Here is a 21,194-nt window from a genome sequence, read left to right on the forward strand (position 1 = left end):
TTCTCATCTGGTACAGGATGAAATCCAGGAGGAACATTTTCACACCTGTTGGCAGATGTCTGTCATGGTTGCTGGGTAGTTCTGCAATGCAGCAGGCCCGGTGCAGTCTAGTAGGCTTTTTCATTGGCCTCCTCCTCACCTCTGTGTATGGCATGACGGCGCTGTATATTCAGAACTACAGTCTGTGGTACTGCCTCATCACCACCACCACCATTGCTGTTTTCACAGCATTTGGAATGGGCCTCTCAATCCGAGTACGGACTAATGTTATACTGATGCTGCCCATGCTGTGCTCCAGTAAGACTCCCTACATATGACTTTTAGCATAAAGCCAGAGGTTTATATCAAAGCAAATTTCCCATAAATATGCTACAATAAAATACATACATGGGACAGTGACAATGATCATTTTAAAAATTAGTTTTGTATCTGCAGGAATCTATGCAATGTATTGATATTCGTTTTATAGCATTAAAATGTTTTAAATTTATTTTAAAACAGGCTCATCGGTTCATCCAACCAGAAGATTAATAAAATATATTATGTTTTAAAGTTATTAATGACTAAATCTGTGCAAACTATTCTTTGTACCTGGACACTATTTAGAATAAATCTTTGTCCTTGAAGTTCATGCATACACTTTTTCAAGTAAATAAAATTTGTTATAGTAATAATACATGTTTATATGGGACATTCAACTGAACCAGCCTGGCAATAACTCAAAAATGACATTCAAAGAGTACTGTTGACGACTGCACAGGGACACTTGGGATCTTCTTTATGGTGCAATACCCTGTCCTCTGTTTCTTAAAAGACAAATAAGCCCAAAAAAGTCCATCATTGATGGTTGTGCTGCATGATATTTAATGAAATCACAGTTTCTGTACAAATATTTTGCAGTGAGTTGAATGCTTTCAAAATTACCTTAAGTTTGTCAGTTGTATTTTGAATTACTACAAAAAAAGAGGATTGTGATTATATGTCATGTTTTTGTTAAATAATTTAACTAGAAAATAGTGCACACAAAAATAAAATATACATCTTATCAGTGACCCACAAATGTTTATGTAACTGGTGTACTTGTTAGGCCTTTGTCAAAATCTCGGTTTCTGGATTTTAATTTCTCTTTCAATTGGAATTAATCATGCTTACTGATCATATTTCATCACCTTCTCTCCCTTCTCATATTCAGTCTAAGACAAAGATGTAGAAATATTACTTGACCTACCAGCGTGACACACTAAAATTTATTTTATTCTTTTTTCCCTCTCTTTTGAAGAGGAGGGCAAAAGGTTCCTGCTCTTTCTTATCCTCACATTGCTGGTCCAAGGCCCCTTGAGCAACACAGTGGAGAACTTTGAGCGAGCGGCAGACAGTGTGGTGTGTGGGGCAGAATTAGCCATGAACCAAACCCAGCTGCTCATGCAGCGAGCTGCTACTCCTCTGCTATGTAAGACTCATACACAGCAGCTGTCCACACAAGCACTGCCCACTGCAGCATATTTATAACACAAAAGATACCAACAGCAAGCATATGCTATCCTCAGGGCTCAATGAGTGCTGTTTATATTCATCTGACTTTAATTTAGCTATAACTCTGCATCGATCAGTTATTTTCAATAATTATAATATTTAATAAAATATGGACTCTTTTATGTTGAAAAAATAATTGTTTGGGGATATTTTAAAACATAAATATAAATATATATTTAAAATTATTTTGTCTTTATTCCATAATTATAGCTTCTCCGGGCACATGTGTGCATTCAATATATTTTAAAAATAATTTTGGATTTTAGTAAAATAATTTAATGTAATCCCACTGCGCTAAAACTTTGTGCACTGAATCTTTTTTAAGAATCAATTATGAATCTAATCATTGAGAATTTACAGTTTAATACCATATCTATGATTTAGATGTGCATGAGTATCTGTGTACTTCTATCTTCCTGGATGTGTAGCTGTGCTGAGTAAGATAAAGGAGGTTAGCAGGAATGTCTTCTCGCTGTCCGGCAGAGTCCAGAACTTCATCACTGCACTCACAGAGTCTGTGCGCCATGTCTGTGAGTGAATCTTACTGTACTACAGTGACCAAAGGACAAAGCAGAGGACTTACAGAAACTATGTTCAAAGATGAATCAATGGGGTGGATTGACACAAACAGAAAATGTGATGCCATTGTTTGCAACTGAACTAACTCTGTCCACAAATGTATGTTGTAATGGCAGCTGTCACTAGTTTGGGCAAGAGATCCCTTTCAACCTACTTCAATGTAACATGCTTATGTGTACAATTGCAACATAACGTTTACGGTTTAAATGAAGTGCTACAAAGCTGAACTTCAGACATATGCAAAAATTTGGGCATTGAATTTCTAAGTGAAAGTAAATTAACACATCCTTTGCAGAGAACATGCTTCTGCACATTTTAATGTATCCTTACTGTTTATTTACTGAATTTAACATAGTTGAGAAAAAAATGTAATTGTAATTGTGGCCTGTGCATTTTTTTCCATTATGTTAAACTCAATAAATAAATACACAAATATGCAAATAAATGCAAATTCTGCACTAACAATTCTGTGTTTAAGTTCTATATAGAGGATGTGTTCATTTATTTTCACATTGAAAATCAGCAAAACATATTTGTCTAGGGGTGTTCAAACATTTGACTGCACATTGTTGTAGTTAGTCAAAATTAGGCAGTTTGGAAACACTTAAAAGGATGGGTAATACAAAGGAACACCAATAATAATGAGCCTTAGGTTCAATTACACAACAAAAAGCTACATCTAATTTACCCTAACAGTGGGACCTTTAACATGCCTATGAAATAAATGGCATTTTCAAATTGATAATTACATTTTTAAAAATGTCTCTACTGGTCTTTCTCTTTCTTTTGCCTTTTTTCAGCTGGAACTCTGAGAAATGTAATGCACTTCCTGGCGAGCATCGGTGACATATGTAATGATAAGATGGGCACACCCTATAAAAAGTGCAACGCATTGTTTGATGAGGGTCGAGCTGACTGTATGAAGCTGCTCTCCATCTTCTCCTTCCTCTGCCACATCGTAGATGGCTTCAGACCTCTCTGTGGCCTCACTCGCGGTCAGCCTCTCCACAGCTTTGTTATTATAACCTTTGCAGTCCTGTAATTAGCATCTTCACAGGAAACCTCTGACCACAGCCTGCCAACTATTTACTGTAATACAGTTTGCTTTCTTCCTTTTAACCCAGCTTGGCTTTGTAATATTTGCAGTAGTGTGATTAGTGTGTGTTAGCACATATAATTAATTTGTTTTATTATGTCATTTTTCAACATTTAAAAAAAATTAATACACACTGTGCTACCAGTTCATTAGGGACATCTACTGTAATCTACCCTCACTGCTTGTGTTATCAGGGACACCTACCATAAAGGTGCTGTTAGTGTTAGTTATTCTCTAGCCATTCATCAATATTCACTTTCTGGCCATAGGTCCGCTGTTGGCTGAATATTTTCAGGCTATTTTCAATACAGCAGTGATACTCATATGAAGAATCCTTCATTCCCTGGAGTTTAAAGAACTGTTTTTGGAAATGAGCTGAGTTGAGTGTGCTCAAGTATAAAGAACTTCCACATAATGTTCTAGGAAAAACCCTTAAATTAAAAGCATAACATCTTTATATGAAGGTTCTTTTAAGCCTTTAAAACAGGGGTGCACAAGTGTGGTCCTGGAGGCCTGGTGTCCTGCAACTTTGGTGGTTTCCCTACACAAACACACTCACTAAACCTGGCAATTAACAGTTAAGTGTAATCAGGTGTGTTTGAGTTGGCAAATCACCTAACTGTGCTGACCACCAGCCCACAAGAGCCAGGGCAGTGCATTCGTTTTAAAAGGCTTCCCACATTTACAAATCTCTTTCTTTAAAGAAAGAAAAGTGATTCTATAACTTCACTCAAATAACCCTTTTTAAAAGGGCATCATGTTGGTGTCACTGAGAATGATCCAAAATAAAATCTGAAAGTGGAGGTCTATGGTGATCCCTCGATGAATGATATAGAGGGGAGCTGATAAATTGTGCACACTGGTCTGCATTCAATAACTGTATACATACACAGTGCATCTGCATGGAAGGAGTACCTGATAAAATGGTCAGTGAGTGTAGGTACTAAATGGTCAAACTTGTTACTCTGGTAACTTAGTCTAGTTTAGCTTACATTCAGTTTAATATTACTGTGCAATTGTACTTGTGACAGCTCTCTACTTGCTCTTAGTGCTGTGTTTCAGTGTCAGTGGTTTTGGGTTTATGCTTTTCAGGGATCAGTGCTTAATGGCTGAAGTAGCTTTTAAAGGTTTTCTGAATGCTGAGGCTGCACTATAGCTTTCCCATCCTGTCACATTCCTCTGCTGCCTGACCATGACTCACCCGTTTCCCTCTTTCCCTGTATATTTTCTTTTCAAATGAATTATTGTTTTATATCCGCCGTTGCCTGAGCAGCACTGCTGCCTCTAAATCCAAACATGACCTCACACTGCACACACAGCTCAGGACAAACATTTACAATGCTGCTGAATTGTAGTCTTTTTGTATGTGCTGTAGTTCAGAATGCTGGGAAAGATGTTAGTGGGTTTTGCGAAGCGGTGTTTTTATCAGTGACTATATTCGATGTAATATTTCTCTCTCACCTCTTCCTCAACAGTTGGCATACTCTTCTGTATTTTACCCTCATACATCGCTGAACATCTAAAGACTAGACTGGCTTTCCGTAAGTGCAGAGGCTCTTACTTTACACTCTACATTACAGTGTTCTTCAATATTGCTGTTTTTTTCATGACCCATTAACATCCTCATTAAATAAATGCCTGTTCTTGTCACGTGTTTGTTGTTTTCTCTCTAGCAACTATCGCAGCATTCGATCAAATGAAAAAGGAATTTGAGTTCAACATGTCAGCTTCTGTGCACTTTGACATGAACCTGAACAGGAGTCAGTCCATGCAGGAAATGGCTCAGGAGATCATGGAGGAGGTGGCTCTGGAGCAGGAACGCTTCCTGGAGCTAATGGCTGTGCTGGCCTATGTGGGCCTGTTCCTGCTGCTGTTCATGTACCTACAGTGCGTCCAGCAAAAAACCCTTAGTTACTATTGCCTTTTAGACTACAATGTAGGCAAATATTCACCTTTCTATGAAGTAGTGGAATTACTGGATTGGAGTGGGAGATGTGAGTGTTAAATATAGTGTAATGCAATAATATAAAATAGTCATATTTGAAATATGACACATATCACAAATTTTTTTAGTGAAGAGTAGAGGTTAAGGTTAAAGGTGATGTTTAGGTTTTGTGTAGAGGTCAAGGTTAAAGGTGATGTGTAGGTCTTGTGTAGAGGTTAAGGTTAAAGGTGATGTGTAGGTTTTGTGTAGAGGTTAAGGTTAAAGGTGATGTGTAGGTCTTGTGTAGAGGTTAAGGTTAAAGGTGATGTGTAGGTTTTGTGTAGAGGTCAAGGTTAAAGGTGATGTGTAGGTCTTGTGTAGAGGTTAAGGTTAAAGGTGATGTGTAGGTCTTGTGTAGAGGTTAAGGTTAAAGGTGATGTTTAGGTTTTGTGTAGAGGTTAAGGTTAAAGGTGATGTGTAGGTCTTGTGTAGAGGTTAAGGATAAAGGTGATGTGTAGGTTTTGTGTAGAGGTTAAGGTTAAAGGTGATGTGTAAGTTTTATGTAGAGGTTAAGGTTAAAGGTGATGTGTAGGTCTTGTGTAGAGGTTAAGGTTAAAGTTGATGTGTAGGTTTTGTGTAGAGGTTAAGGTTAAAGGTGACGTGTAGGTTTTGTGTAGAGGTTAAGGTTTAAGGTGACGTTTAGGTTTTGTGTAGAGGTTAAGGTTAAAGGTGATGTGTAGGTCTTGTGTAGAGGTTAAGGATAAAGGTGATGTGTAGGTTTTGTGTAGAGGTTAAGGTTAAAGGTGATGTGTAAGTTTTATGTAGAGGTTAAGGTTAAAGGTGATGTGTAGGTCTTGTGTAGAGGTTAAGGTTAAAGTTGATGTGTAGGTTTTGTGTAGAGGTTAAGGTTAAAGGTGACGTGTAGGTTTTGTGTAGAGGTTAAGGTTTAAGGTGACGTTTAGGTTTTGTGTAGAGGTTAAGGTTAAAGGTGATGTGTAAGTTTTGTGTAGAGTTTGTGTAAAGGTTAAGGTTAAAGGTGAAGTTTAAGTTTTGTGTAGAGGTTAAGGTTAAAGGTGATGTGTAAGTTTTGTGTAGAGTTTGTGTAAAGGTTAAGGTTAAAGGTGAAGTTTAAGTCTTGTGTAGAGGTTAAGGTTAAAGGTGATGTGTAAGTTTTGTGTAGAGGTTAAGGTTAAAGGTGATGTGTAGGTTTTGTGTAGAGGTTAAGGTTAAAGGTGATGTGTAGGTTTTGTGTAGAGGTTAAGGTTAAAGGTGATGTGTAGGTTTTGTGTAGAGGTTAAGGTTAAAGGTGATGTTTAGGTCTTGTGTAGAGGTTAAGGTTAAAAGTGATGTTTAGAGTCTTGTGTAGAGGTTAAGGTTAAAGGTGATGTTTAGGTCTTGTGTAGAGGTTAAGGTTAAAGGTAATGTGTAGGTTTTGATCTCAGATTGACTTTAAGTGCTGACTACATTCACAGTGTTCTCAGAAAAGCGTAACGTGGCATAATCATGTCACTCACCCATAATACTCATTTTAATGCACTCTGCTAACTGATGCTTTGTGTGTGCATTATGCTTTTGTGTGCAGGGCTGTCCTTTACAAAAAACGTTACCTTCACACGGATGATTTTGACAACATCTACATAACAGAGCAGTTTGTAGAGATGGATAGCAAGCTCTCCAGACAGGGAAGACCAGCAGTACTGCCACTTAGGGAGAGAGAGGCACTAACCTACATCACACCCTGTGAGAATGAGTGTGTTAGTGGTGTAAGAATGCGCTGATTAATTGTGATGCATTGATCTAAAAGTGGCAATTCAACTGCATAGATCTGTAATGTTAGAACTGGAACTGGTAATAGTTTGGAATTCATGATAATATTCAATAACATATGAGGTCAGTTCTGGTGTAAAAATGATTGGGTTATTTTCAAACATAAAAATCCATGCTTTAGCCATAAATAACCTAAATCAGATTCAGATTCAGATTCCTTTATTGATCCCAGGGGGAAATTGCAGAATCAGACTTTCCTTTATCCGTTTCCTTTATCACATCCCTGTAAGACTCTTTGCGGATGACGGCTCGTGAGAGGCAGGCTGTTGCAGCTGGCCTCGTGACCCTGCTGCAACACATGGCAGTGGGCTGTGTGGTGGTGGCCCTGGACCTTATGGTGTTCTGGGTGTTTGACATGCTTCATCACCAGGCTCAGGGAGAGATAGTGGCCAGAGGTGAGAGGCATGCTGGTTGTCACTGTGCTCCTTTGAGGAAATAAATACTATTTTATATCTGCTCCTGGTATGATAAGCAGTTTAAAAAAAGCATCAAATTTACCTATATTATTTCTGTGCCTTTATTTGTGTATTTTATTTCTAGTCTAAATGGATGTTAAGTAGCGGTTATTCATGTTTCAGGAGATATTTCAGAGGAGATTGATTATAAAATAGTCCACTTGCATAAGGAGAGGGAAAGAAAGAAAGAAAGAAAGAAAGAAAGAAAGAAAGAAAGAAAGAAAGAAAGAAAGAAAGAAAGAAAGAAAGAAATGAGTTTGCAAAACTGGAGTATGAGAAATTCTAAAAGATACAGATGAACCATCTTATTCACCAGGGTATATTTGGGTTTTTCCATCTGAGTTTACATGCCCAAATCGTGGGGCAAATTATTTAGCAACTGCATGAAATTCATGTAAATTTATTTATTTATTGATTTATTTTTGTAAAAGCTCCCTTCAACTCAACAGAAAATGTGTTTTATGATCATACACATATTGCTATATGCTTACTATTTACTGTTGAAAGCCAAAACACTTAGACACTCTTTGTATTGTACTGAGCATATCACAGAAGATACACCATCTGGGATTCAATTTATAGCTCAGAGTTGTGGAGAAATGGGTTGACTTTCAGTAGAAAAAAAATTGTTCAACTTCTTTTATTATGGTTATTAGGATTTAAAATGACATTACCCATCTATTTGACTGGAAAAAAGAAAAAGCTCTCATATGACACCCACCTTTTGAATGTAGCTTATGAAATATGAAAGTTATGAAGAACGTGACGAAGTGCATTTTTTTTTAACCACCGATGTTCGCAAGGAGTTTAAAAGGTTAAAGCTTTCATCTTTAAGAGATAAGAGAAAATTAAGCTGCTAGTGTTCTCAGAATAATGAACTGGCCACCCTAGAGTTTGGACTTCAACATCACTGAATGTGTTTAGGATTATTTGGACTGTGAGTTTGTCCAGAACTATTTACATTTGCACCAATGATGGTGAAAAAACCTTAATCACAGCTAAATATTCAAATGTGGTTGCTAGCACCTCAGTGTGTTAACTACTCACACTGTAAGGTAACTCGCTGTTGTGTGTGTAATATAAGTTTTGTAGCACTGAAGGCTTATGCATGCAAAAAAAAGGAAAGAAAACTAGACCAGTTTTACTTGTAGATTTCAGAGTTGCTATTAATAAATAGTACTAAGTCAGTAAGAGGTTCCATCTTTAATCATGTCATGCATTATCTAGGTTCAGTGTTAGTTGTCTGCGTATTTTCTTGTGACGCATACATAATAAAAATTAAGAGGAAATTGTGGACATACTTAATTTATTTAATGATGTTAGATTGAGAATGAAATTGTGATAAGTGGCTCTTCCATACATTAAATATTGATTAGTAATCACTACTGAAATATGGGAAAAAGAGCCTGGCATGCTCAGTGCCCACTGACACACATTAGCGTAGATGTGTTTTGTATAGCGTATCAAGATCTATATTTATAAATATGTGTATCTAAATTGGATGAAACCTATAAGAATTATTACCCTTTTGATAAATAGTTCCCCAATTTCAGAGGGACAAAAGTTTTTGGACAAATGGCTGCTCAGCTGATTCTGTGTCATTGCATCAGTAGTTGATGAGCCAAGAGTCGAGACCACAGTGGATGACTGAATAATTCCTTCAGTCATTAGGAAAATCTTTTGAATGATAAATAAAACAGATCAAGAATATTGCATCACTTTTGAGTGACAGGGTAAAAACTTTCCTCACACTGTCAATCAGTGCACACTTTGAAATCCCCATTTTCTCAGCAACATTTTTTCTTCCTGTTTTCTGGCCTCACATGATCCATTACTGTGTTACTCCAGCTCCTGTGGTCGTTGACGTCCAAGTGAATGGATCCGGATATGCTTCTGACATATTCAAGGATATTGTGGCCTCTTTTGACATCTTGCAGAGAGGCAACATCACAATCCTGAGCAAGAAGTGTCTGATGGAGCCTTTAGAGCTAGACTATATAAGCTACCTATTCATAGGTATTGATGCATGCAAATGATTCAAGCTGATCCATACAGTACTTGTGTGAGAATAGGATAAAGAGTTATCTGGGGACATCTAGTGGTCAGAACTGAGACGGTTCAGTATGTCTGCCATTTTAGTGCTATCAATAGCAGAAGTAGCGGAAAAAAATGCAGAAGCAGTCTATTCCCATTGTACAAAAAGCTATAAGAACCGCAACAAAATGGGATTTTTAAGTACAAGCTTTAAAAAGCCTTTAAAAAGCAGCCATCTAGTAGCTGCTGATTAGAGAGTAAAGCCACACTGACATTTCAAAAGAATTATTCAGTTGTGGATTACAATTGTTAATGTATGATTCATTAAATACACAAAGTGCTGAAAATTTACTCAGGATTAAGCAGATTTCTGGCCTTTAAGCGTAGGAAAATCAGTCATGGGAAGAAAAAAAACCTGTTTGATAACTTACTAGAACATAAGTGCTGTTCTTCTAAAGTCTTGCTGCCAACTTTATTTTATATGGTGCAATTAGACATTAAGTTTCAGTTTTATGGTACAGATGGTTAACAATTTGCTTTCTAGAAGGTGACTTGCCATTGCAGACTTTTGTCCTTTGCTCATTTACAGGTTTTCTTTATGGTCTTACCTTCTTCCTGGTGCTTGCAGGCGGTTATGCTAAACGTCTCCAGAGATCTGTGTGTGCACATTACCATCCTCAACGAGAAAAAGTAAGACAACTGGCAGTGAAGTGTGTTAAAGGTTCATTTTGCATTAATATCTGATTTTTTTCTCAGTAACCCCCGTTTCACAATACCTAAAGATTTCCCTAGACTTCTTTTTTTCCTAAATTATTTTAAGAAATGACATCTCCTTTTCTACCTAAAAGAGTGGAATAATGCAGTCTGGCATTTCAAAGAGCAAAAATGGATTTTAAAGCACAAGTTTGAACCATTAGCAAAATAAAAAAAGAAATAAGAACATGAGTCCCCTTTTGTCAAATCCCTACTTTATTAGGCTAACTATACACAGTGTCCAGTATGTATACAGTACATAAACACAAGTACGTTGAAAAGTTTGACACCTGCTTGGCCAAAGTTTCTTCAGAAATCAACTGTGATAATAGCCAGTTTGTCCTTCTTTGCTGCAGTAACGACCTCTACTCTTCTGGGAAGAATTTATTCTAGATGTTAGAGCATCACTGTGAGGATTTGATTGAATCGAGCCGTCAGTACATTAGTGAGATCAGCCACCGATGTTGGATAATTTGGTTCTGGATCACAAACACCACTCTAGCTCATCCTAAAGGTATTGGATGGAGCTTCATTGCTCCGGAGAACACAGTTCCACTGCTCCACAGCAGGTGGGGATTTGTATCAATCTAGCTGACACTTGGCATTGGACCTGGTGACCTTAATGTCGTAATGTGGATGCTTGAGAGTATCTTATTCTATTAGCAGTGCTTTTCTGTGGATCTTATACAGTTAAACATCTATACTGATTAGGAGTAACATTATGACAACCTCCTTGTTTCTATGCTCATTGTGCAGCACTAACTCCAGCAGCACTGCTGTCTCTGATCCATTTGTACCAGCACAGCACACACTAACACACCACCACCATGTCAGTGTAACAGCAGTGCTGAGAGTGATCCACCACCCAAATAGTACCTGCTCTGTGAGGGCCCATGGGGGTCCTGACCACTGAAGAACAGGGTAAAAGGGGGATAACAAAGTATGCAGAGAAACAGATGGACCACAGCCTGTAATTGTAGATCTACAAAGTGCAGCTTTATAGTAAGTGGAGCTGATAAAATGGAAAATGAGCATATAAACAAGGAGGTGGTAGTAATGTTATGCCCGACTGGTGTATGTCATGTATGAATTCACTAATTGAATACTTCGGGACATATGTGCTGTTTGCTGAATTTCAAAATTATATTGTTTTCACAAAAGGTATCATAGTACAGCACAACAGTTAAGTGATCCAATACAACAAACCATAAAATAATCCATACAGAAGTATTACAACGGATTACACAGTTCAGGTCATTCATGGTCAGTGTGAACATGGTCATTTTTTACAAAGCTTCCTAGATGGTATTTCACCTTCACCAGGAACTTAAAACACACCTCTAAGCAACTCTGGAGTTTTTCAAAGTTGAATGTCAATCATTCGTCCTGATGTCCTGAGCATAAATTCTACCATCAGAAGAAAAAACTGAAAGCACAAGTAAAAACTGAAACTGACTGCATCACCAAGGAAGGAACCAATGCCTGGTGATGTCTGGTGAGGTTTGCAGATTTTGAACAGTCATCCATCCATCCATTTTCTAAGCCGCTTCTCCGTCAGGGTCGCGGGGGGGTGCTGGAGCCTATCCCAGCAGTCTTCGGGCGGAAGGCAGGATACACCCTGGACAGGTCGCCAGTCCATCGCAGGGCCCAGTCATTATTATCCAATTAAATATAAATTGGCAATTTGTGCAATTATTTATGGTCCACAGAAATCAGGGTCTATATTTAAAAAGAGACATGATTTCTATATGGTTCGTCCAGTGTGCTGTATCCCATATTTATTATTATAATGATACATATTGCAACTGCAGTGTACTAAGAGAACAATGGTAACCCAGTGTGGGGTGGGTTGCAAGGTTGGCCTACTTAATTTTGGCCATTGATTAATATTTGTTCATTGTGTACATGTCCACACCCAAAGAATGCCCGGGATTGATCAGAGGTTTATTTGCATAATGCAGACTTCTACAGTATCAATACTGTGGAGGCTGATATCACAATAATAATTAACCACAAACAATACACTGCGTCCCTATCATTGTTTTATTGTTTAATTTCAAATGCAATATGCTGGAATACAGAGCCAAACAAAAATGTGTTACTGTGTAATTATTCATGTATATATCTTGAAGAGACAAAGAGACAAATGACTGCATTTTCATTTCAGGAGAGGATCCTGTGGCTCCGTGGACATATCCTCTCTCAGCGTGGGTCTCTGGGGAAAGCTCTGCTAAGGGCGGTGGCCAGGGGCAAGGAGGACCAGGGACACGGTAGTGTACTGCAAATACTAACACTGCGGTGAGTCACACCCTGCCATGCTTACAGGGGATTAGCTAATGATTAACCAGCCCTGGAGTAAATACTATTCTTATAAACTTTAAGAATGTTTTAATGTTAGGTGCTTGAAAGAGTTAGGGACAGCAGTGAAGACCTGTGAAAATACTACTAATTTCTGTAGTAGCAGTGAATGACTACCACCTGGCTAAAATGGTCATAGGTGCTTAGAGTGCCTGGCCAGCAGTAGAGCAACCAAAGCCAAATATGTGTGTATTTGTGTGCAGCCTGCCTGCTGGAGCCACCATAGCCAGGTTCCTGGGTGTGTTTAATAAGTCCTGCCTGGCCTGTGGGACGGTGATGAAGAGCAAAGACTGTCCTGATGTGTACTGCTGCTCTACCCCAAACTGCACAGGTTCCACACTCAAATCCTGTTAGCGTTCATATTCCTATCATTATTGCCATTTAGATCACCATGGCATGGATTAGGTACCTCTAACCCTGCTCCCAGAGTCACCCTTCTTCAGATTTCAGTTTAACACACCCTTAATGGACTGGATCAAAATGTAATAGATTAGTATTGGAACTAAGCTAGATGTTCTCCTGGAAGAAGGTTGGGTACATCTGCACTGGATATTCAATCAGCTTGTGTATATAATATCATACAAAAGTCTTGTCTGAGGAAACATATTTTGTGGGGGTGAGATCTTCCTGTTGTGGGACTACTAAGGCTCACTTAATCTTAATCTTAATCTTAAAACATATGTACACTGTGTGCACAATTATTAGGCAAGTGAGTATTTTGACCATATTATCATTTTTAGGCATATTTTCTAACTCCAAGCTGGATAAACTTGAATGCTTAATGTATTTAAGCAAAGCAGGTGATGTGTATCTGTGTAATGAGGGAGGGTGTGGCCTAAGGAGGTCAACACCCTATATCAAGGTGTGCATAATTATTAGGCAGCTTTTTTCTTTAGGCAAAATGGGCCAAAAAAGAGATTGAACTGACTCTGAAAAGTTAAAAATTACCAAAAGTCTCTCAGAGGGATGCAGCAGTCTTGAAATTGCTAAGATATTGGGGCGTGATCACAGAACCATCAAACGTTTTTTTACAAATAGTCAACAGGGTCGCAAGAAACGTGCTGAGAAAAATAGACGCAAATTAACTGCCAAGGATTTGAGAAGAATCAAGCGTGAAGCTACCAGGAACCCATTATCTTCCAGTTCTGTCATATTCCAGAACTGCAACCTAGCTGGAGTATCAAGAAGTACAAGATGTTCAGTGCTCAGAGACGTGGCCAAGGTAAGGAAGGCTGAAACCCGACCACCACTGAACAAGACACATAAGCTGAAGTGTCTAGACTGGTCCAAGAAGAATCTGAAGACAGATTTTTCAAAGGTTTTATGGACTGATGAAATGAGAGTGACTCTTGACAGACCAGATGGATGGGCCCATGGCTGGATCAGTAACGGGACAGACCTCCACTTCGAGTCAGACGCCAGCAAGGTGGAGTTGGGGTACTGGTAAGGGCTTGTATTATTAAAGATGAGCTGGTTGGACCTTTTTGGGTTGAAGATGGGCTCAAAATCAACTCCCAAGCCTACTGCCAGTTTTTAGAAGACACTTTCTTTAAGCAGTGGTACAGGAAGAATCTGCATCTTTCAAAAAGACAATGATTTTTATGCAGGACAATGCTCCCTCACATGCATCCAAGTACTCCTCTGCATGGCTTGCCAGTAAAGGCGTTAAAGATGAAAAACTTATGACATGGCCCCCTTCCTCCCCTGATCTGAACCCAATTGAGAACTTGTGGGAAATTCTTAAATGGGAGATTTACAGTGAAGGAAAACGGTAAGGTTTGAGTTGTTTGTTTATAATTCTCACTTGAACAGATGAAAATAAAAAGTGAGATGGGAAAACGTGTGTTTTTCATTTAGCTGCATAATAATTCTGCACCATTATAGTTGCCCAATAAATGTGCACATATAGATATTCTCCTAAGAAAGCCAAAACTTCACTTTTACTTTCTTAAACATTCATGTTTGAGGTTTATTATCATATTGGATTAACCGAGAGCACTATAGTTGGTCATTAATAAAAATAATCCTCAAAAATAAGACTTGCCTAATAATTGTGCACACAGTGTATATGTATACACATCTGTATGTAAAGCTACACTGTGAATAAATAAACTGGTGTTTAAGAAGTTAGTTTTTTAAAAGTAGTTAGTTACCAGGCTGTCTTAACAATTTGAATGAATTGAACTTTAAATTAAGCAGGCAGACTAAAAGACTTTTGTTCTGTTAACTATTAGACATTCAATTTGCTCACATTTTTAAGGTAACCTTGTAATCTTTTGAGGTTAGAACACTACATTTTTAACAGTGTATTTATATGAGCAGCATATGTATTTTTTTTTAAAACCCACCAACATTATAATACATACAAATACACAAATAAACAATACATTGTGCTCTTATGTGAATGTCTTAGCTTAATCATTTCCTAAGCTTTCCCAGAGAAAGTCTAGTAACTACAGTTACCATCCAACACCTGCTGCAGTTAATCAATTCTTCATTAAATTAATTGTGTGTACTGCTGATGATATTTTACAAATCCATACAATTGCTAGAATAAAAGTCAGGAACCAAACCTGTTTTCTTCTACTTTTCTGACCAAGATATTAATAACTTTTTTAAAAACAAAGTTGACTGTATTTCGTTTATTTGTTTTTGCTCTAAAGTTATGCTCTGTTTTATAGGCAAAACACATACTGTTGAGATAAATAGTTAAAAGAGTTCAAGGTTCATGGCTGCCTAAGACTTTTCTACAGTACTTTATATGAACTATATACACACTAGACACCATATGTATGTAACTCTCTGCAGGCTGTTTCTGCATGCAGTGCTTTAGAGTTATGGGGAGGATCTGTGCTGTCTGCATGGGGCCCCTCACATTCCAGGAAGACTCTGAGCAGGAGCTGTGAGTTGACAGGTTTTCACTCATTGAAAACACGTTGAAGCACACTTGATTCTAATTGTTTAATCAGTTGGTCTTAGTCTTCACACATTTCATCAGGTGTCCTCCTGCTTTGTTGGAGTAAAAACCTGCAGATAAGATTGGACACCCCTGGTCTAGAATATCCCACAGTGAACAGTGACCAAATGTTGCTGATCATTTAGATATTCACAGTAATTTTCTAAAAAAAACAAATAAACAAGCAAACAAAAAAACAACTATATTACCGTTGTATGCAAACGTTTAAGCAGTCCTGGTCAAACGACATTGTATTGATTTTCTAAGTGAAAATAAGTTAACACATCCTCTGCAGTAAACACACTAATGTACATTTTAATGCAGATTACGGTTTATTTGCTGAATTTAATTAGAAAATCTGGCCTGTATGCATTTAACTTAGCAAATAAAAAAAGCTTCTTTTAAATTGTGAATAGGCAGAGCAGTTGTACTGCAAGACCAGGATTGAGATTAACTGGTTTATTACATTTCACTACATTGTATTAGTTGATTAGATTATTACTGAATAACAAAAATTAAATTGACAAGTGATTCCAGACTTTTAAACACTGGTGTATATAGACTGATACAACAGCAGACATACTTAAAAGCATGAAATAACTGACGTTTGGAAGGAAGATCGTGAAGAAATTTCATATCCTCATCAAGAGGGGGTCCAGCCTTCCATCTTAAGGAAGAAGCCACTTAGAACTCCAGCCCAAGTCTCAGAGTTCTCTCCTTTCCTACAGCCACTACACATAGTGCCGCCATATGTTGAAGGCATGGTCTAAACTCATACAGTTAAATTAGTGTTTTTAGACATTCATCATTTATCCACATTTTCACTCACTCAAAAAGCTGGTAAAATCTGTTTTGCAAATTTTAGTGTTTTCCCCTGCTGTAACAAATCCACTTCGACTCAGCCCAGTTGGATCAGCAGGACAAATGATAAAACCTTGTGATATACACTTTAAAAAGAGGGTTTCATCTCATGGTTCTAAATAGAACCATTTCATGCTTAAGTGTTGTTTTGCATGGTAAAATAGCAGATTGATGGAGAATGTGTTGTACATAATTCTATGTAGACATATTTGAAAATGGGTCCACACAGCCCCAAAAATGCTCTTCTGTTGCTAAAAGCTTGACATCATTATAAAAGAAGAACCGTTTTTGGTGCTATATAGAACTGTTTTATTCTAATGTGTGTATGCTATGTGATGTTCCATCAAAATGTCCACACCATAGTGAAATTGTTTTCTGTTCTGCTGGACAACAATCAAAAAGCAAATACTGTTACAAGCTTGACATCCAGAGGTGTCAAATTCAGGTCCAGAAAGTAAAAGTCCTTCCCAGGATTTTGTTCCAACAGGCTGGCTTCTCTAGTTAGATCACACCACCAGCAGAGCTGTCCAGCCTGTTGGAAGACACTTACTTTCTGGACCTGGATTTGACACCTCTGTTGACATCATAACGGTAGAAGAACCCTTTTTGGTGCTATACTAAACCAATATCAAAAAGATTCTGTATAGAATTATATACAGCACATCATACATTAATCTGAAGAACTTTTTCACTACGCAAAGAACAATTTAAGCATGAAATTATTCTCTATATGACTTATGGTTCTAAATAAAGCCATTCCATTTAGTAAAGAGCTGTTAAATAAGCATATTTTAGGTGTGTTCCCCAAGGTGTTTAACCATTGTTACAACCATTGTTATACCCTAGTCACTCTGTCCATACTGCCTGTGTATATTCAGAGACTCCAGCGATGAGGAACAGGTGAATCTGTGGGCGGCGGCTATCACAACACCACACATCAGTCTGAGCCACGACAGGAGGAAGCTGATGTGGAGACGTTTGTCTGTGGCTACAGGGAAGAGCATAGAGGACCTCAGTGATTCATACAGAAGTGACCTCAGGTAGCACTGATGTATTTATCCCTCAGCATGAACATAGGCTATCTCATCATAATGCAATAATATTTGTACCTGTTCATGTTTTGCTCCTTGCATGTTTGAAAATCAGTTAGTGGTGTGTTCGTTTCATTGACAGAACCAGTCAAGACCAGTCCCATGACTTCAAAAGAGACACACCACATCAACTCTACCCACCTCCTGGTCCTTCACATGCCTTTATCCTCTAGTGTCCACTAAGAAGTGTCACCAGCATATAGGCCTCAGAAGTAACACCAATGCCCATAGTTTTTAGCAGTAAACCAATTAAACATGTATACAAGAATCTCTGCCAGTGGATGAATGTGTTTTCATTGCCCATTACCATCATCAAGTTCTTGTCAGCTCAGTCTACATGAGAATGCCTTTGTATCAGATGTGTCCACTAGAATGTGGTCAGGCTGGTTTGGAGTTGCCTAATTTCTCTGCTTTTTCTGCCCCACTGCTTGTGGAATGCTCAATGAGGAGCAGTTAACTGTCTCGTCCTGCCCTGAAACATCTCCCATCTCTAAACTAGCTCACCTTAGAGCTGAATTTCTGCTGGCTTTTCGACGTGGCTAAACCATCACTTATAGTTCCACATGTAGTATATGTGCATCAGAATGTCGACACCTTTGTTTATATCGCAAAATTGAAAAACAAATCCTGCGGACAGCAGACAAAACCTGCGAGGACTTATCACGCCTGTCATCGTATCAGCTGGAGCGCTGCGGGCCTGACGTGGAAGGTAGGAGGATACCAAAGTCCTCCAGGCGCTGGGCGGTGTTAAAACACCAGCACTAACTTTAGCCACGGAGTTTAGTCCAGATCCGGAGCCTAAAACCGACCAAATGGCCCCACAGGTAAGCGTCTCTACGTTACTTTGGCTCAATATACCTGTAGACGCGTTCTCAAAATGAATCAAATATAGTTTATATAAAAATGAACGTGCTGTGTAGATGGTTCCTCTGTGTGGTCTGTACATGAGGAACGTCCTCATTCATAGGCAATTTCACCCCGTGCGGATGATAATGTAAAGCAATTAAAACATTACTGCGTAAGTCTGTCATTTACCTACTGATAATTCATTAAGCAGTCTAGTTGTTTCATTCGTGCAAAGCAGACACGTTCTAGTACGAAGTAAATATAGGCGAGCTTTTTCATAACTGTTACTTTACATTCTTTTTTCCTCTGTAATATAATATTAACCGCAGAGAGCTTTCTTTACAAGCCCAGGAAAACCACATAAAACCACTTACGAGACTGTGATCTGAATTATTGTATACTACATTTCACCTAAGGGCAGGTATTCCAGCACAGTGTCCACACTATAGTGTTTTCTTTTCTGCTGGACAACGCCCAAAAAGCAAATAGTCGTGCTGTGTGCTTAAAGCTGCCAGGCCCACACTAGCATAACTACTTCCTGCGCCGCTCTATTGTCTAGGCTTGGTTACCTGGCCATAGTAAAAGGGGATTTTACCTTAATGAGGGCTAATCTACATGGTATGATTATCAGGATGACCTGGAATAAATCCTGTTCTATGTGAGTGCTGGTGAAATGCCAGGCTCACCTATGGATCTGAGTTTTGTGCTCTCAGCAATGCTGCATCTGTCATCTGCTTTTTCCCTAGTATCAGTTTTATCTATGAGTCATTAAGCTCAGGTAGTTCTTAGTGGTTGTAGCTCAGATTTTTAAAGATTGCTAAACAGGAGCAGTATTTTTGGTCGCACTCCTCAAAGGATATACAATTTTGGATTTTAATCCAGAGACACTGGTTTAAAGAGATTTCCACTCTAGGCTACATTTGTGGAATCATTGTTTTATTCCTACAATTTTGGAATGTACTAACAATTTTGTCTCTCAAGTCATAGCGTGTTGCAGTTTTGTATAAAAAGTATTCGATATCAATTTGTAATGCACTGTAATTTTGCTTTCATTTTTAATTCATGTGTAATTCCAAATTAAATCGTACTCCTGTGATTATTTCATTTAAATTGCTCTCTTGGCAGTGAATTCAATCAACTATATGAAATAGCTGTAAATGCATTCATTGGGATGAAGTGCAGAAAAAATACAAAAGCCACTCCCTTTCTGTAGTACACAGATCTAGAATTGGCCATCAATACCCTGGTGACCCAGTTCCATGCAGCCTCGCCTAATGTGGGTCCAACTTTGACAGTGGAGGAGTTCCAGGGCATGGTCTCCAAAGAACTGCCAACCATGGTGAAGGTAAACTGATCTCTCTTCCTTTCTGCGTCCATAGAACACTTCAGTTTATTGAACTGATAACTCATCTTCAGCAAAACTCAACGAATCTACTGTGAAACTAGAGTCCTATTCTCGTTGATAAATTCCACCAGGTGTGTCTTTGCAAAGTAGTTTAGAGAGTGAGCACCAAAAGATTTAAATTCATGTGGAATACTTAGACAAGACATGCTGTGGTGTCTTCTGTTTATGGGACTCATGTGACCCTACTATCCATTTTATGAATGACAGGAGTAAGGTTTTATGTGCTACTTTTGCAGAATGCTGGTGAACAAGAGGGGCTGAATGAGCTGCTGAAGGAGATGGGAGTGGAAGAGGGGCATGGAGTCACTTTTGAGAACTTTTGGGTGCTGGTGAATTCTCTAGCCAGCACTCAGTTTGGGCTGCTTCAGAAAGACAAAAGTGTTAAATGTACCTGCCTGTTACTCTGAGGTCTAGGCAAGTGAATAACCCAAACCTGAGCAAACAACTACAATCAGCCTCTCCCACTTCCTGCAGTCCAGTGCTGTGCTGTCCAAGATACCTAACAGGCCCTGCGTCACACCTCTCAGGCCTTATCATTAGCATATTACTATTTTCTCTAGACATATTTAACCACACCTGCAATATAAATGGTTAAGCACTGCCAACATTACAACTTGGACCTACAATTGGCTAACAGTTTATGTTATAAGAAGGAGCCTTTTAATTTGCTGATACGCTCTGGTGCTGCCGGTTTTGTTTAAATGTTTTTAAATCATCTTGTCTTCATGATATTTTTGTATGATAATGATGCTAAATGAACTGGAGACCTAGAAATGATTTTATGTTGTCTCTGTTGTTTTAAGACAAATTATTTGATAAATAACTGTTTTACACACAATACATTTTTATACAGTGAAAAAAAGTGTTGTAACAGATTATAGTGTCACATTAAAAATAATAAAACTATGTAATCTTGTTAACATGATGTGTACATCTATGTTAGAATAACGAAGAGTTCAGTGACTCAATCACTTGTTGATGCATATATTTAAGTTATACTCCTTTGTCACCCAACCACACGTGTTTGTTCTTCTCAAGCAAGCCCAGGACAAGATAGTCATTTCTATCAGTGTTTCTCAATAAATGGACATAAAATATATGCATATTAAAATTAAACTGTGCATCTAGGTGAATTTATAGAATTGCAATTAATAGTGTAAGGCAGGGGAAGCTCTAAGAAAAAAAAAAACTGTGCTATGCGATGTTGGGATAGATTTTTTTTTTTTTGTAACATCAACAACAATTCAGAGAACCACAAGAATAGAGTTTAGATTCCAAGATGGAGACTTAGGAGGGAAAAAGGCCTCTTGTTATTGAACTTGCTTTTGTGAAAATAGCATTTAGCAAGGAAAATCAATAGATTAATAAGCTGATTTCAAGGAATCCAAATAATACATTTATTAAAAAGCAGAGAGAAATCAACTAAAATATTGTCAATTATATATCTTTTGAAATCTTGCTAGAATTTCACTGTGT

At 38.1% G+C, this 21,194-nt stretch overlaps 2 protein-coding genes across 2 annotated transcripts; both read left to right on the top strand.

The window, feature by feature from the left end:
- The first annotated feature begins 17 nt into the window (after window positions 1–17).
- dcst2 (DC-STAMP domain containing 2) lies at window positions 18–17,657 on the top strand. Its single transcript, XM_017713068.2, has 15 exons — window positions 18–297; window positions 1,280–1,450; window positions 1,962–2,063; window positions 2,913–3,107; window positions 4,684–4,749; window positions 4,882–5,095; window positions 6,715–6,872; window positions 7,190–7,354; window positions 9,263–9,430; window positions 10,038–10,138; window positions 12,369–12,499; window positions 12,763–12,890; window positions 15,368–15,461; window positions 17,255–17,416; window positions 17,550–17,657. The coding sequence occupies exons 1-15, from the start codon at window positions 18–20 to the stop codon at window positions 17,638–17,640; spliced, it is 2,226 nt and encodes a 741-aa protein (XP_017568557.2). The 3' UTR covers window positions 17,641–17,657.
- A 522-nt stretch (window positions 17,658–18,179) lies between these two features.
- Window positions 18,180–20,952, top strand: LOC108436538 (protein S100-A13-like). Its single transcript, XM_017713072.2, has 3 exons — window positions 18,180–18,291; window positions 19,527–19,658; window positions 19,955–20,952. The coding sequence occupies exons 1-3, from the start codon at window positions 18,280–18,282 to the stop codon at window positions 20,123–20,125; spliced, it is 315 nt and encodes a 104-aa protein (XP_017568561.1). The 5' UTR covers window positions 18,180–18,279; the 3' UTR covers window positions 20,126–20,952.
- Window positions 20,953–21,194: the final 242 nt, after the last annotated feature.

The sequence above is a fragment of the Pygocentrus nattereri genome, chromosome 3, assembly GCF_015220715.1.
Source record: "Pygocentrus nattereri isolate fPygNat1 chromosome 3, fPygNat1.pri, whole genome shotgun sequence".
Lineage (NCBI taxonomy): Eukaryota > Metazoa > Chordata > Actinopteri > Characiformes > Serrasalmidae > Pygocentrus > Pygocentrus nattereri.